The 17,646-nt window shown below is 43.1% G+C and overlaps 1 protein-coding gene across 15 annotated transcripts in view; it reads right to left on the minus strand.

Annotated features, from left to right (window-relative positions):
* The window catches only part of LOC125879676 (RNA binding protein fox-1 homolog 3-like), a 574,563-nt gene that overhangs the window by 48,228 nt on the left and 508,689 nt on the right, over positions 1-17,646 (minus strand). For 13 of the 15 annotated variants that reach the window (XM_049561655.1, XM_049561666.1, XM_049561662.1 and 10 more), the window contains one exon: positions 2,700-3,002. In XM_049561655.1, the coding sequence (XP_049417612.1) occupies positions 2,700-3,002 (303 nt within the window). The remainder of the gene's footprint in view (positions 1-2,699; positions 3,003-17,646) is intronic. The other 2 variants (XM_049561656.1, XM_049561669.1) reach the window with 1 other exon arrangement.

The following is a 17,646-nucleotide window of genomic DNA, read 5'->3' on the forward strand; positions in this document are numbered from 1 at the left end:
TCTTTATGAGTGACCCAGATCCCTCTCAGGAGGGCTGTGGCCTCGCCGTGACCTCTCCCAGCAGGTGTTTTCATGCTAAAGGAGAAAAGAAGGTCTGAAGGTCTTATTTTTTTTCATCTCTGCCAGCATTATCCGTCTTTCTAGACACGTCTCTAAAGTTTGGAGCTAAGTCGTCCTCCCTTTTATCTGCATCTCCCTCTTGTGAAGGTAAATCCCAGGTCAAGGTATTTCATATCAGAGTATCAGTACACAAGAATAAAATGTATAATACATAATTTAGAATTTCACTCAGTCCCAAGCCGTGTATCTCAACATGCAGCATTGCCAGGGGTTTGTTTTCCACGAGGAGTGCCAATACTTTAAACATCTGCAATCTTATGGTGAGGGGAGAAGAAGTAAAAGAAGGAGTATAATCAGGTCCTGGCACAGTCACACAGTAGATAATATCTTATGTCTAAAAAAATGTCTCAAACATTTGCATTTGGATGCAGTTAGAAATAATTTGCTGATTTGACTGAGCGGCAGTTGGCTTTGGCTGGTGGAGAAAGTTGCATCTTTCTTCTGCTGCTTTAACTGACTGCAAAGATCAGGGGAGAAGGGCGTGTCCTCGTTTCAGAGATCCTGAATCATTCATGTCTACAGCATGTCACATCTCCTTCACGCAAATAAATAAAACAGCGCAGGCTTACATGTTTTTTAGAGAGCCCCAAATGGCTCTTCAGAAATGCACTTTCATTTTATGAGCATATTTTCAACCAAATTCACCTCCTACGTCAAGCACAAAGCATTGCCATGACATCAAAGTCTTGCTGCTTACTAATGATTAGTGCTGTTATACTCACTCCCAGTATTACTTTTACTCTCAACCCTCACTTTTTACTAAGAAAGGTCATTTTCTCATGTTTGTGATGCAGAGAATATCCAAACTGTCAACTGAAATAAAAAATAAAAATTGAAAAATCACTTTAAAACTGTATGTGTCCAGGGTGGGGGCTCAGATGGGCTCCAAATGCAACTCTCGGTAAATGTTATGAAGCTACACTTGTACATTTAAATATACATTGGATAAAATAGAAGGACCATAATTATTTCTCTTTAAGTCTTTTTTGACATACCTTGGTGAAAATCATGAATAACTGTATAATATTATGATGTATTTAATGTATAATTAATACTGCAATTATTATTAATTCATTGCCATTTTAATTGCGTGGGAATGTTAATGCTATACACTATTGAACTGATGGGAAGATGCCGTGTGTATCATTTAAACTGCTTTTAACATTGAGAGCAACCCTTTACAAATCTGTAAATGTTCTTAGTTTCTGTACAACACAGAGTGGTGTTGCTCTATGGCACAGAACAGAAAGAGTGGATATTTTTTCCAGCACAAATGGTGCTGAAGCTTTCAGGCTTTAGGCAATGGCAGACAATAGGAGGAGAACAAGTATAAGAACAATAAGAGACTTTCTTAAGGAAAACAACAGTCAGGGAGGGGAAACATGTACCAGGAAATGAGAAGATTTAGTCTTTGTCTCAAACTGGTGTGAGACAGAAGCCACCTTCATGTTGACTTGACTCCGTTGTTAAAGATATACTATGCAGGACTTTCCTAAAAACAATGTATGAACACATAGGGTCAGGCCTTTACAATAAAGGTAGCAACTACATGCTAGATCATAAGCCGGAGGTATCCAAGAGACACAGCACCAAAAAACGCAAATGTAGTGAGGCGAAACGCCAAACCAGAGTGAATCTGGGGTTGGCTTTACTCTCACGTATGCTGACAAGCATGTTTACACACAGTAACCTAAAATCCTGCATAGTATACCTTTAAAGGGATATTTCACATCTTTTGAAGTGCTTAGGGTTGGGTTTGGTACTTATCCATAGTCAGTGTATTGCATACAGTAGATGGCTGTCAGTGCCCCCATTTTGGAGAAGCAGACAGGAGTACCACCACAGAAGCTAAGCAATGTGTTGCTGTGGATGGAGGCAGGAGTAAAAGGTATTTTAGGCACCTCAAAAAAATCAATATCAGTTTAAGTGTACGCTATATTTAGAATGTTTTCCATGCTTTACCTTGCCTTCAGATGACGATTTCAGATGGGGAACTGAAGCCGTTATATCGCTCTCCTCAAAGCCAGACTCAATTGAGGAAAACGGCAATTTAAAATCGCTGTACACAGGACCTGTTGGTCTGCTGCTGCCTCAATTGGTTAGTTTGTGTTATTGTTTGACTTAAAAGGGTTAGATCCAATTCACCAAAGTCACACAATAACACAAATAAACTCACTAACCGAGGCAGCTATGGACCAGCAACTCAGGCAATCTGCGTTAAGGTAAAGCAGTGAAAATATTCTCAATGCAGTGGGTGGCAAAAATACATTTTGCTGCTTCCCTCATCCACAGCAGTACATTGCTTAGCTTATGTGGCATTAGACTTGCCTGCTTCTCCAACTTGGGGGTGTTCCAAATACCATGTAGTATATGTAATACACTGACTATGGGTAAATTCCTCATACAACCCCATTTCAAAAGAGCTGAACTATCCCTTTAATGGCAAAAATCACAATTTGGCAATGTTAAATTGACATATATATACAGAACAGTACAGTATACTTTTTTCTCTAAGCATTATTAATGTCAACTTAAAAAAGAAAATAAAAGGTAAAAAAAGTGATAGTAATATATTTTACTTGCTGACAGCGTGTTGAGAACAGTGTTTGCAGATGATGAAGGACACTGACCGGTGCGGTCGTGGTGGCGGTGATGGCAGGCGTGCTGTTGTCAGTGCCAGCCGGCTCGCTGTGCGTCTGTGTGGGCGTGTAGAGGGTCATGGCGTGCTCAGGAACCCGGCTCTGCCCGGTGTAGTCCTGCGTTGGGAGCGGGTGTGGTGCCGCAAACTCTGCGGGGATGCCATTCTGTGGGGGAGGTGGGTACTGGGCTGGGGTGTACGGCTGGGCCATCGCTTCTGGGGGGTTGGTGGCCTCTTGGTTACCCTGCGAGACACGCACAACAGGAGGCAAGCGTTAGAACTTCAGTTGAGATTAAAGTGAAGTACATTGTTTGACTCCTACGAGCAGCATGAAAGACGTGCAAGTTCACCAGTGCCGTTCGGAAGGCGACTGGGGAGAGTTGTCCTGCAAACTAACTAAGTCAGGGGGAAACAGCCATCATATCATATCTCAGCTCAGATTAGAGAATTCCTTGATCATTGCTAATGAACACAGTTTATGTTGTAGAGCATGGCTCGCTGTTGGAGGGGCAAGAGTCAGGGGGAATCTCAATTGCACTCGTGGCAAAGCACAAGAGGAAAGATCAATTAATTGATAAAATTTTGATTAGGGCCTTTGATTCCAATGACAGGTCTGTTAAACTAGCAGCTGCTCCCTCTCTGAGCTCCACTTTCCTACTTTAAACATTAACCTGTGTCTCATTTTATGAGCTCTCCTACCGCTCACTATCCCTGCCTTTGTTTCTCGAGTATTATTTGGAATTTTTCATAACAGGTGCTGAAATAAGGATACTTATCTGGTGCCTCTTCCATACCTCTTTGAAATCTCAAATGCACCCAGGTTCAATTTTGAAGTAGCCGTACAAGAACTACAAGCACTTGGCAACGTAATATTACACCTAACACAAGCAAAATCGGGAAGTTTCCAATAAAAGAATAAGTAAACTAGAATGTGACCAATAATTTGATGCCACCTTTTTGGACCTGACAGTTTTAAATACTCTAAGTTGGTCCCCTAAAATAAGTTTGAAACCAAGCCGCAGTCTTTTTCTTAAAACTCCTATTCTTCCATATGCTTTTACAGAGCACACAGTATGTGGTATCTGCACCACATATGTTTTTTAGTCTCTGCTCCTGACTTAAGTGATAGATGGCCCTTTGCAATGAAGCAGTTTCACAGACCCTTTGTCTCGTGTGGATGCTTGAGATGATGAGCTGCAGAAATAATGGACTTTTCTGGCTGGTGCACATTGTTAAACTCAGTAATAGCTGGACTACAGAAGTGCATGTCTTATTGTTGCGAAGCGCTAGGCTCTGCGAATCCAAGACTAATGAGCAGAACAGTGAGATCAGTGCTGCTGGAGCGGATATCCATCCCAACATTAAAAACACAGAGGGAAAAGGTGAGACAATAACACTGAAATCCAATAACACCCCCTGCAAATACCCTCAATCAAATTTAAAGATACAGATCATGCGAGCTCAATGCATAACTCTTTTGATAAGAGAAAAGGAGGAAAAGGCACACGACGGCAGCCAGAAGTAAGGGTTTATGATTGGAGAAAAACAATAACAGTAAACAGATAGAGAAGTTTCTGTCTCTTCCTTTACAAGCTGGCTGGGGATGGTGAGATAGGAGATAAATGTGTTATATTCTTTTTTTTTTTGCTGCTGTGGTGTTTGGCCTCTTTCTGCAGACTTCCACAGAAAGCTCTATCTGGGCAAGAAGAGGCTGTGGTTTTAATGAGAGAGCTGAGCAACACTATGCTGTAAATGTAGTGGAAATAATTCTACTCTGACGTGTTGGCAAACAAACCTCGGCCTAAACTGTGCTCTGCCAATTAAGGAAATGCTCCATTATCTAAATGAAAAAAGAGAGAAGCCTTGAGAGAGGAGAGGGATTGACCAGCTTCCTGCAGCCTGCGGGGCCTCAAGGCTGCACCCGCTGTCGGAGTGGACCCTCGCTCCTGCCTGACCTAATCCCCCTTCTCTGTTTCATTATACTGTATTTCTATCTCCTCTGTCTCTCCCTCAATCCCTCCTCCCCCCTTTCCCTTTCATGCTCATCTCTTCCTCCCCCCTCTCTTTTTATGCAGAAACTTTTTTAATCTCTACCCCTGTGCTCTACTTTTCCTCTCCCTCCAGTCATGGCATTATATAACACACTTGCATTGCAGGGCATCCTAATTCAAGGAAGCTCTTGATGTTGGCAATTTTCAACTTCTAAGCGCCCATTTTAAAAGGAGAATGGGGTTGGTTACCTAAAAAAAGATGCACCTCCTGGTATGACAGCTGAAAGTACTACCAGATCCTGTGTCCTCCTTTTAACCAGCCCGAGCAACCCATCAACACGTTCAGCAGCCTGGAAACACAGAGGTGCTGTGCTCTACTGTACTTCAAACACTGCTCATGTCATTAAGGAGATCAAAGCTCCAGTTATGTCTTTTATTAAGTCACTGTCAAGATCGCGACCCACGGTCTTGATTAGTGTTACCGAGTGTGTTTACACTAATTCCCAGGTTATGATCAGGAAAACACCATCATGTAACAAATCCTGGTTTCAGAATGCAGGAGGTACCTTTATCCTAGTTTGGGGAATTCTCATTATGCTAGCTCGGCTATTCTGATTTAATCCTGGATCCTGTGGCACCTTAGGCAAAAACACAGACTCCTCATTAGGAGTGAAGGTCTCAATGCAGAGGCCTCGGGCAAAACAACGCAGGGTCACGCTGCAAAAAGGTTGAACCTGTCTCAACCTTTGCCGTAAGGCATTCATCCTGCAATGCCCTGCTTTGTCCAATCAAATTCATGCAGGCATATATTGCTGGTAGATTACTTTCTGATGTCAGCTGTGTTCTCTAATGTGTACCTCACTGGGGAGACTGAAGATAAAATGTTTGTCGCAGTGGGTTGTAAAATTGTGTTCACTGTATTTCAAACAGCAGTGCAGTGTTTTGCCATCTGATGCACCTTTATACTCATGGATGTATCATATAAATTGGACTGCAGCTGGGCGATGAGATAATGAGTTTACACCATGTGTTACTAACCAGAAAAAGACAACGCTGACAATATTATGCTATTCAAAATCTAAGATTATATCCAGTGTCATATCATGATATCGTCAGAATATTGATATGTTGCTCAGCCGTAAATTGGACTTCCTGGGCCATATTTCATCTTCTAACTGGTACCTGAAGCAACATGTCTCCACCAACACAGTGCTATTTTGGGTTTCACACCACTGCCATGTGCACAGGTGTGCTCTCAAGTCAATATGATAAAACAAAAAATGACTGCGTGTTGAAATGAAGGTAAGCATCTGAAGATAAATAGTATTGTTGCTCTTTTCATTCTTTACTAGTGTCCTGGTAGCTTGAGACCAAAAGAGGTTTGCCCCCCAACTGTTGAGGGTACTCAGTTGGAACAAAAATGATAAAGCAGCTGAGAGGTGTACCAGGGCCGACAGTCAAAATCCTGGACAATGTTGGAATCATGCCCACACAGAGCTGGAAAACCATGTTCCCTTGTGTACTATGTTAAAATCATACTCAAGAAATGATCAAACCAGGATTAGACTTAAACTCAGGACACTAGTGTAAACATGTTAACATGTTAACAATCACACTGTGTGTAGACTTGGACTGAGGCATTGATCAGCAGCTAGTGTTGACTGTATTCTTAGCTTGTTCTCTGTGAATCCTTGTGTGGTCATAAAATGAAAATCACATTTTGTTTGGTGCTTTATTCTGTCTGCTGTTTCTGATGAGCAAGTTGTAAGAGAGTTTCTGCTTCCAGTTTCTTCAGCTATTTATTTGACAGTTGCTTGGTTTAGGGAAATCTGTGATTTAGTTTACTTTCCTCGCTAGCAAGTATTGGACACTGTTCTTTATCTTCTTCATGCCTCGGCTCTGCATCTGTCATGACGTCTTCTACTAAACTTGCTAAATCATCATCTGCCTTCGAGTGTTCCCTCTGTGCTCGGGTCAGTCAGAATCTGAATGGTTATGCACACAGGGCACACTGGGCCAGTGTATCTGTGTCAGGTCTGTAGCGGTTTGAGCCTTAAACAAGTGCAAAGGACTGAGACGGAGCCAAGTGACACACAAACAGGATAACAGCCTAGAGCTCAGTATTGGAGAAAGAAAACTACTTAAGCGTTGTAGCACCATGTCGTTGCTGTTTCAAAAAGCAGAAAGGCAAAAGCAAGGAGGCGGAGAGTACAGGCCTCATTAGTGAAACACAAAGTAACGCTGGCTCTCGTATGATCTTCGCCTTCCTCTGATGTATGTGACAAACGAGTTATTCGACTGGAAATGAACTGGGAGAAGAAAAAAGGCCCGTGCAAATCAGGGGAGTTGTGCTAGCCCCAGTGCGACCGTGCGCCCTTTCTGCTGGGGCTGACTCGTCGTCGTCAAGATAATCCATGGTGCCTAATGAAAAGCCCTCCATGACAAACCAGTCAGGTACACAGCACATCTCATTCCACTGAAAGAGACTGCTGTTCATTATGGCCGCGAACGAGCGCTACGGCTCCTCGTTATATTGGGATCCTTGCAAGTGTTTCTCTACCTGCAGGCCTGTTTATGGGAAAAGAGCAGGTCCCTTTGCGGCACTTTAATGCCCCCCTTACATGGCCTGCTGCCATGAGACGCCTAAACCTCGTCTCCACGGACACGACGACAAAGAATAAAGGCAACCAGAGAGAGCAGCCTTTATCGATCTCCCATCCTTTCCATTCCTCCCTCCCTCCTTCCCTCCATCTCTCCTTTCACCCTTTCTACTCCTATTACTGAAGAGCACAATAAAAAACACTATCTCTAATCTTAAGCACTCTCCTTGTGTAAAATTGGATTGGACATCCTTACTTAAGGAGATCACTTTTGGAGCAGAGTTTTTGTTTTTACAGTCAGCATCAGGAGCCAACGAGGTCAGGGAGGCCTTGTGGCAATGCCCACTGCTGAGGCTGGCAGTCTGAGAGAAACTCCCTGCATCCAGCATTCAGAGAGAGACACAGACTTTCACTGGTGCTAACCCCAGTATACATGGTCAAGGCTATATTCCATCTCAGCAGGTACAACGTCTTGGCCGCTCGCCAGCGATCCGTGATCCTCTTTAGTGGCGCTGGGAGGGACGGTGTTGAGAGGCCAAGTGGAGATGGGCTGTGCAAATACAGGAGCTGTTAGGAGGAACTCATATCGGCAGAGTGCTCCACTGACTCATACGTGCCGACGGAGGGTCAGAGAGCAACGCAAAGGCAAAATACAGCAGGCGACTAATTGCGTTGCATTGAATCCGGAGGGAAATCACTCAAATGGGAGCGGGCTGATCAATCTCAGCGATCTCTGCCGTGATGGAGTGGGCAGCTTTATGGCTTCAGCTCGGTCACACGCAGCTTGGATCATTTTTCAGCGAAGGCCTTCCTACTTTACACAGCTCCTACTGTATGACACTAATAGTCTCGAGCAGTTCCTCCTGATTCTATACACTAGGCAATTCGACGAGATTTATGAGCAGAGCTGCATTGCACAAATAGTTAAATGTTGACTTAACATAAAGCATCACTGCCTCATTCCTTCATGGAAAATGTACACAAGCTTCTTGCTTTGTCAGATTACAGATGACATAACATTTTCTAAGTGAATCTTAAGCTTTTCAGTGTAGTGAAATTGTTCTTGTCTCAACCACAGCATCATGCGCTGAGGGTTCCTCTCTAGAACAATGCTCATTTGGTTTTAATGACCTCCTGACAGTGACTGTGGCAAACTTGTGACAAATCCCGCAGGGCCGTCACAGCACAAGCCGAGCAGAGTTTATAGTGAAAAGTGTAATGCAGCTGAGCGGAGGCCAACGTACGGCAATCAGTTGATGCAACACAAACGAAACACTGAGTGGTTTTCAGCCAGCTGCATGAAAGCCTCTTGTTGTCCCCGGCTCTGCTGCTGATGCTCAGTTAATTGTGCCCTGCACACAGACAGTCAGGCAGGCAGGCGAAAAGACGGCCTGAGATGATTTCCACAGGCAACTGGCATTCATTTTGTCTTGAAGGCGCATAAATAAAGGCTGTCTAGCCGGGTCCATTTTAATTAGGCAAGCCACATGATCTTACTCCAAGTCTCTCTGTTAACACTCACCAGAGGCTGCAGCATGTGTTAATTACAACCACATGCCACACAGTGAATCCAAGGTGAGCCAGAAAAGAGAAACTCAGAAGAGGTAAACAACAACAACAAAAACAAAACACCTTCAGCTGAGTTTCTCATGATGAGGCACATATTTGGTGCAGCGGCTATTCCCCTCCCCCTAGTCAACCAATTACAGCAGCATGTCGGGAGAGAGAGAGGGATAGAGAGAGAGGGAGCGGGGAGATGTGCAGAAGCAGCCCAATTTGATGCAGATTCACAACACACCCCCACTTCAACAACACCCCGGTCTTCCTCACCACTACAGTAGGTTTATGATTTCAAATAGGCTGGGGAGAGGGTTATTGTTTTGTCTCACATTTCCTCCCTTGCAAACTCCCGTCTTTCCATTTTTCCACCTCATTTGTGGAAAAATCAATTCATGGAAATAAACACTCGGTGTCTTCGCTCCGCGTCCGAGTCAATTTAGATTTCGGGCATGTTTCTGCCGCTCTTTTCCGAGAGGCTTAATCGTTTTCACATGTCACATATGTTTCATCCCCTCTAACGTGATTTTTCCTCGTTATTGGGAGCACTTATTTGCTCCGCGGCCTTGGATGGAGGTATTAGAAAGAGAGTTCATTTTCCTCAATCCCTTGCTGATTTCTTCATTACGTTGCAGCGGAGGCGCTGCACACGGAGCCTTGCAACCGAGATGGGACTGCGCTTAGCGGTGCGACTGCGAGTGTTACTATACCTCAGAGACGCTGGAGCGCCACTTAATAAACAGAGTAGACAGAGGATCACTTTGAACTCCGGTGACATGTAATGAACCTGTCTGTCTCAGCCACAGCTCCGTCTGGGCTCGGGCTCTGCATGGTAAAAGCGCAGATAAATAAATAAAGAAGCAAAAGCACATCCAAATAAGCCTGGAGGCCCTGTGAAAAAGCCATCAGTTACACATGGTTAGACTCATAGCATTTTGCCAACGCCATAAGAGGAGATAATTGTCTGTTTCAGTGCTGTTGCTGCTTTTGTTGCATAACAGATATTTACATCTGGGACTAATTACTCCAGACTGGGTGTCAAAATTTGGATTAACTTGTGGGATGCATCCAGTTTGGTGTTTAGACTCGTTTATTAGTGAGAACAGACACTGTGCTGCTTTGACCCCATCAGAAACACACCAAAGAACTTTTTCATCTACTTTTTTTCTCTGTGTTTTCTTCTTCTGAAGTTGTCTGAACAAAGTGATATTGACATACATTCTATTAGAAACCCTCCAAACTGAACGACTTCTTTGAGATTGCTATTGATCACTAAGATAAAGACCTGAACCAAATGAAAACTGATAACTGAACAGTGGGATGTTCTGTCATTCTGGTCATATAAACCCGTAAATCAATCCCATAGTGTCGTCATGCCAGCGTACTGATCCTCTGACTACAGATGAGTCTTTTAAAATTCTGCAGGGGATAAAAATGCCAACATTTGTTTTAGAATCAGCTGATTGTCATGTTAATTCAGTCTTTTTTTCTCTTTTATGCATGCTGGGATTATGATACGGGGGCAAGAGTTCCTCGTGGGGACAACATGCCATTACTTAAGCATGCAGGAATCTCGACATGACATTCCTTGACCGCTGTGACAATGGCAAACATATGCAAATGAAGGAGAGTGCCACTGTCATTATGACCCTGTCACAGAGACTCTGACACCTCCCACTGGACCCCGAGCATGTTAGACGAAGAGGAAAACTGAAAGAGAGAGATAAACCGGAAAAAAGGCGCGACAATGACCAAATTCTGGGAGAACAGGTGTAACGTTGTTGTTTATGTTATCTCTGCCTTTCCTCATTCTCACAGCTCTCTTTTGACCCCCTTTGTAATTTATTCCATTGGCCTATTTGCCTCACTGAATCTTTTTTCCTTTTTTTTTTTGGCTTTGCTCTGCAGTGGAAGGGGGAACAGGTTTACATGTGCGGGATTCTTTGAAGTGAAAATGCCGACTACTCCCTGCTGTAGCCAAAGCTCATCTAATCAGGGGCTAATTCCAGTTATTAAGATTTGAGAGATAACTTTGATTCATCACAGTCCATCTACCCCTATCGGTTAATCACTGTCGCGCTAAGCTCTTTTTTAGTCATCCTTTTGTTTCCACTCCCTCTGGCACGCAGAGAGGGGGAATAAGAGAGATAGAAGAGAAGGAAAGGGAGAAGATATTAACAATATTAATGACCCGTGATTCTCGTCTCCTTAATGAGAAGGGTTATTAACTGTGATTATCCATGATGAAATGGTGGTAATTCTTGAAAGCTTGAGAAAACTTGTACAATCGCTTGTCTGCTGATTTGTTCCTGTGATGTCTGAGAAAGAAAAAGGTGAGCGCGGTGAGAAAGAGAGGAAGAGAACTTAGAGGATAAAGAGGCAGGGGCAACCTGGGGAAACAGAGATGCTCGCAGCAGGAAGCTGGGAGGGATTTTTTTTTCTTTTTTTCTTTTTTTAAGGAAGGCTAAGGCAACTGTCTCCAGTCCCAGTGCTGCTGCATTTCAGACAGTTAAAATCTGTCTTCTTCACAGAGATGAATCCAAACTCTGAAGTGTTTCTCCCTCTTAAAACCCTTGGCGCTGCGTCGCCTCTCACTTCCTCTCCCTGATTCCTCTCCCGGTGGCTAACGAGTGGGCCAACGCGCGCACCCAGTCGCCCATCTGCTGGTTGACACTGCTGAATGGCTGTTTGAACACCTATGCTGCTCTCGCCAGATTCCTGATACAGCATTTCTCCCGCTCACCCTTTTTTCATACCAATTATAGGGAGTTGCATGCTTGTGGAGTCCCTGTCGGCTCCATATGATTCCCTCAACGGAGGGGAGGGGGGTGGGGAGGGGGTGCTGTCTGGTGAATCATTGATGTGCAGTCAGACTGTTTCATTGCAGATCTGTGTGCATGTGTGTACGTGTGTGTGTGTGTGTGTGTGTGTGTGCGTGTGTGTATGGGGGGAGAAGGAGGTTAGCAGCAGACGGATAACAATCCTGAATTATGCATGTCTGTCCCTTGTGAGGAGTGGAGGGGGGTGGCAGGCGACGGGGATGAGCCACACTCTGTTATCCCCGGGGACAAATTTGGATAGAAAAGAGCTAGGTGTGGAAAAGTCGGGACCACCGTGAGCACTACCTGACCGCTTCAGACGAATCTCTTTAGCTCAACGAACTCCTCAAACTGTGATTGCTGACAACTGCAGACAGTCCGCTCGTTGACGCACAGGAAGTCGGTCCAGGAAACAGCCCCGCTATGACGCCTGATGTGTGTTGATAATGCTAATGGGCCGGAGTGGCGGATTTCCTAACTTATTTGTTGTGCGTTCCTTTTTAAAAGCATCTCTGGGAATTTAAGCCTGGACCACACAAAACACTATCACCCTCCTAAAATTACACTGTATCACAGAAACACCTGCTGGGCCCATTTTAGATAATAATCCCATTTCTACATGCCAGTACAGCTCTCAGACGGGAGAAATTGGTTGTTTGCATTACTGACCTGTGGAGCAAGGCAGTCTGGGAAAAGCAACAGCCTTGAGGCTTTATTAGATTCAATCGTTCTTTCATAAACAAAACCTTACTTTTCACAAAAAAGAGGTAAAAAAAAAAATACTAAATGTGGGTAGGCCAGCACTTTGTGGACACACTCCATTTATTTTCTCCAATTAAATCTCTTTAATTGGATTGAGGGCTGGCACCTGGTTTACACTCTGTCAACCACGCAATCCACAATAATTGATGCCAGAGCCGTGTGTGTGTGTGTGTGTGTGTGTGTGTGTGCGTGTGTGTGTGTGCGTGCGTGCATGCGTGGGATGTGCAGCGGTGGGGGAGGGATTTAGACAATGTCTCACTACTCCACAATTTCACTGTGATCAATTTATCAATGGCCCGCCTCGCTGTCCACCAGCGTCCACTGCACTGAGATGGGAAATGCCTTAACACTTTGGTGTGTGAGCCAACATGCAGCCACACACACACACACACACACACACACAGAGGCTGTGGTGGAGAAGGCATTCAGATCCTTTAGGCAACAACACTACAACGTAATAACAACGTATCACCTAAATAATACAGTGTGTTCACCATTTTGTACTGCTTTCCAAACGCCTCGTGAGAATTATTATTCTCCTTTAAATGCACTCCAATGATGTATTGTTGAATATAGTGTGCAATCCAATGGTCAGCAACTGAGAGTGATTTTTTTTCATCATAGTATAGACCGAAACACTGTGACATCATGCTAGAACTTCTAGGAAGACAACTGGCAGCTGTTTTGAATTGCGGAGTTATGTGAAATAGGCAAACGTGTTTATTTTTGTGGTCATTTTCAGCTGTAAGTGTAATGTTGAAAGATATATAGTTAAACACCATGCTCATTTTTGATATACCAAATCTACCTGCAGGGAAGCTAAGCAATGCACTGCTGTGGACAGGGCCGCAACAAAATGTATGTTAGCCACCAAAAAGAAATCTATATCAGTTTAAGTGTATGTAATATTTGGAATATTTTCACCGCTTTACCTCACACACTAACTGATCGATGCAGCATGTACATATGTACATGACGCATAGGGGTTTCTACCAGGAAGTTGTAAACCAACAGTGATTCAGTGTGTATAGCGTGTGTAATAAGTGTTTATTCCCCATTTTTTTTAGTCTTGAAACATCAAATTAAAATGAAAAGAGGTCTAAATTAATAACAGATATACTTAAAAATACTTCTTAAAGGCATCGTATATTCTTGTACACAGAATTTCCTGTATAGTGTGTAATAAATTATGAATTATTTGATGTGCAAAGTAACTAGCGACTGCAGCTGTCCAATAAATGTGGTGGAGTAAAAGTAAACAGGCAACATTGTGTTCTGAAATGTAGTGTATCGAAAAAAAACATAAAATGGAAATTTTAGAGCTGTCATTACGCCCAGTACCTGTGTCAGTATAGTCAGTTACTTTCCACTACTGCATCATAAAGAAAAACACATGCTCTTGCATATATGCACATTTAAAAGTTGAAACGCATGCTAATGCCGCAGATCTACATCCATAGTTGCGAGCTCTGATACACAGGTGAATATGCACACCTACAGAACTTGGATCCACTCCTGAATACAAATGCCCGCGCTGAATACAAATGGTGTGCGCCCACACGTGGAAACACGCAGAGATACAAATCCAAGAGATGCATCACGGCGCGCTGACAGCACCTTTAAGACACTTTGAGAAACACCCGGCTCCTGAATACCGAGCTGCGCCGCCATACAAATGGAGAGAGGCAGAGACAGAGCGAGAGGGAGGCCAAGGGAGACCCGACACAGTAAATAAAAATACAATTTCCTCCAGTGACATGCCCATTCTGTTGGAAGCCTGACTCTAATTATTCTAAGCACTTTGAGGGATGGCTTTCCACTGCATTAATCTACACATCCCACTCGCCCATCCACAGTCGATGCACTTTTAACTACCTAAGGACGCCCCGAAACTCTTCTTAAAACCTCGGGAGGAGGAGATTGACTTTGTACAGTGATGGGGTAAAGTGCTTTGCCTGAGTGAATCTTTCTCTAAATCTCACAGCACAACACCATGCAACAATTTTCATTTTCAATTTCAAATATAGCGCATCTCTTCCCTCCAAAAAAAAAAAAAAAAAAAAACAGATCAGATTTGAAGGGGGAAATGTACGTGGTGCCGCGCGGCTCAAAATAAGTCGGTGAATTCTCATTACAGGGCTTGTGTGAGAGTGTGCTTGTTTTCCTCTGGGCAGGAAAGCACTCGTAGCTCATTTGGAACCGAGATGAATCAATAAATCACGGGGGACCATCGATCAATCAATGAGCCTATCAATACTCGCTGGATGAGACTCCTCCCACCGCGAGAGGCCATCTTTGGTAAGAATATGTCGGGCAAATAGGCTTTTAACATAATAGCTCTGTCCACTTGTGCTGAGTGCAAGATTGATGCTGTGCAATGTTTACATGTTGACACAAGCTGTAATAGTGATACACAGCAGGTCCCGTGTTTACATGTAAAATAATCAGCACACACACACACACACACACACACACACACACACACACACACACACACACAGATATACTGTAATGTGAACGACTGCTCACATTCTGGTCATGTTTATCAAAATCTAAACAAGATCAAACCATCTTTGAAACAGCTCTGCTCTCTGATCGAGGCTGTATATTTGGCTTTGCTGCACTGCAATATCTACTCTTCATAAACATCTGCCCCCTCGGTGGAGAGAAAAAAAAAGGAGGGATACAGAAGGAGAGAGGCGGAAGCAGTGATCTGTCTTTCCTAATTAATCACCATTCGTTTTTAAGTAAAAAGTTTGTAATAACAGCACTCCCAGCTGCTCTTCCCCCCGAACAGATACAGAGGCCAAACTGCCAGCACATTATGAGGAGAGTGACATTTTGATGTGAACCGTAGGGCAGCTTCTCTCTGTATTCAATATGCTCAAGACAAAACGCAGAGTAAGGATGAGGCTGCAATAACAAATGGCAATGCTGCTGCTAGAGGACAGGGCTGGTGTTATTCTACATTTCTTGTACCATCAGCAAATCCAATGAAAAGACCAAACCAGCAAAGAATTGATCCTAACAAGTAAGACGTTCCTTTATTACCATGAACACACACATAGTTTGTTTTGCCTCAATCCCACATGCATCATCTTGCTGCCAGAAATACTCACTAGAGCCCCAAATGTCGATTAATCCACCGCTGAAAATAGTCCCCAACAAATGCACTACTTTCTCCTGTTAAAGCAACGTTTGCTAAAAACTACAGTGACCAGCTGTTTTAGGAAATTACAGAGCCTTTTTAGAAAATTAAGCTATATATTTGTGAGCCTTTTTTATATCAAGATTTATGTCTCCTGTAGGGACCAATGGGCTGAGTGCCACAAACAGGGTACGGAAGTATTAGATGAGCTTTGGTCTGCTCATGGAATTTGTAGACAATAAAACACCAGCCAGATCCTTTGAATTAAACCTAGAAAAACTGATTATTATGAAGTATACATGATTTGAATTGCTATACGCTTCATATTACACCTCATTGCAAATACATTACATTAACTGTATAATACTTCAAATCTAGTATTCACTAAGAGGGATACATTTGTTATCAGAGGTAGCAGAAACCTGGAATTTTTTTCTGCCGAATATAATTCCTCACAGTGGCTGCAAGCGTAAAAGTGTTGGCAGGTAAATTAACTTCCCTCTAAGTTACCATCTCCAACCTACGTGCCCTTCAGCAAAGCACTTATCCCCTAACTGAGCTGCTTGGTTGCCATCAGCAGAAAACTGAGACTGAGAGTTAACATGCTGCGTGAGAGCACTGCAGGGCGATGCCTGAAAGAGGGGTTGCATACTCAGCAAACACTCGTCGAATTAAAGGAAAAAAGTAATGAATGAATAAACAAGCAGCCGAACAAATATATAAATTAAGTTGTAGAGATGCTCTTTTTTTTTTAATTCAGAGGGAAATGACTACAGTTGAGGACCGAATGTGAGGAATTTGTTCCAAAATACTACAGGGATTACAAACATTGATTTACATTATGGGGAAGAACTGCTGCTTTCTTTTTTTATTGAGGCACCTAATGACAGATTTGATACTTTTGAGAATGCTGCAAATCAGAAAAAGAGACGGTTGCAAGTGGAAGTAATACTGTCAAGGAGACAAAAAGGGCTTATGTGCACTCTGTAGCAGCATGACAGATTAAAAGATGTGGTAGTGCAAAAAGTGAAATGACACGACATGCAACCAAAGAGAGGGTCTGACTGTCCTGGTCTGACCCTGATGATGGACAAGGAATAAATGGTTGTGCATGAATTGCTCTGTGTGTTTTCGCATTTATGTGCATGTGTCAGTCTGTAACACTTGGTGTGAAAGGCTCAGGTGGAATGACAGGATTATCAAAGGTTTTTTAACACCGTTCAGTCAGTAAAAGAGATGAAACCAGTGAAGAAAAATACAAACTGTTCATGAAAGGCTTGAGGCTTCCTACAGCAAAGTGACTGATCCCACTAATTTAAAAATCTAATTTACTCCTATGTTATAAACTGACCCAAAATGAAAAGTTAAATTGGTGGAGAGCACCAAAATTGAAACAAACACAACTGGGTCTCAGTGGGCATTCCCACAGTCAAACGGATAAATACATTACCGGACGGCAATACCAACACACTAATGTTGCAGCGGTGTTTGTATACCCGCAGCCATAGAAGGGCCACTCTTGTCAAGTATCCTTAATTATGAGGGCGCTTATTTAATTCAGTGAGCAATACAAGCTTTCTTCCAATCACAAACACTTCGAAAAGGCATTCATACCTCGCAGAGGCTGCACAGTCTGCATCTGGATCTTAATACACATGGTGACATATAATTATAGGACATTTGCTTTTATCCTAAACAAGTGTCATAGTTAATGGAAAATAGTGAATATGCTGAGTGCTTTTGAAAGTTAAGGAATCATGTAAAACTCCATGATCCACACCCAAAAATAACCACTTAAGTTCATTGCCTATGTCCAGACTTGCAGCAAATTTCACTGGTTATTGGGATATTTTATCCTGCTGACTAACAACCAGAACAACCACCAAATTGGCCCAAAAAAACTCCTCAGCAGATTTAATAATCCGGGGCCCTTATTTATTTAATTGAACATATGTTTTTGGTCCACATGCAACAAGCCTGGATCATATCAGCCTGCCTGGTGACATCCAGT

The sequence above is a fragment of the Epinephelus fuscoguttatus genome, linkage group LG19 (genome assembly GCF_011397635.1).
Source record: "Epinephelus fuscoguttatus linkage group LG19, E.fuscoguttatus.final_Chr_v1".
NCBI classification, from domain to species: Eukaryota; Metazoa; Chordata; class Actinopteri; order Perciformes; family Serranidae; genus Epinephelus; species Epinephelus fuscoguttatus.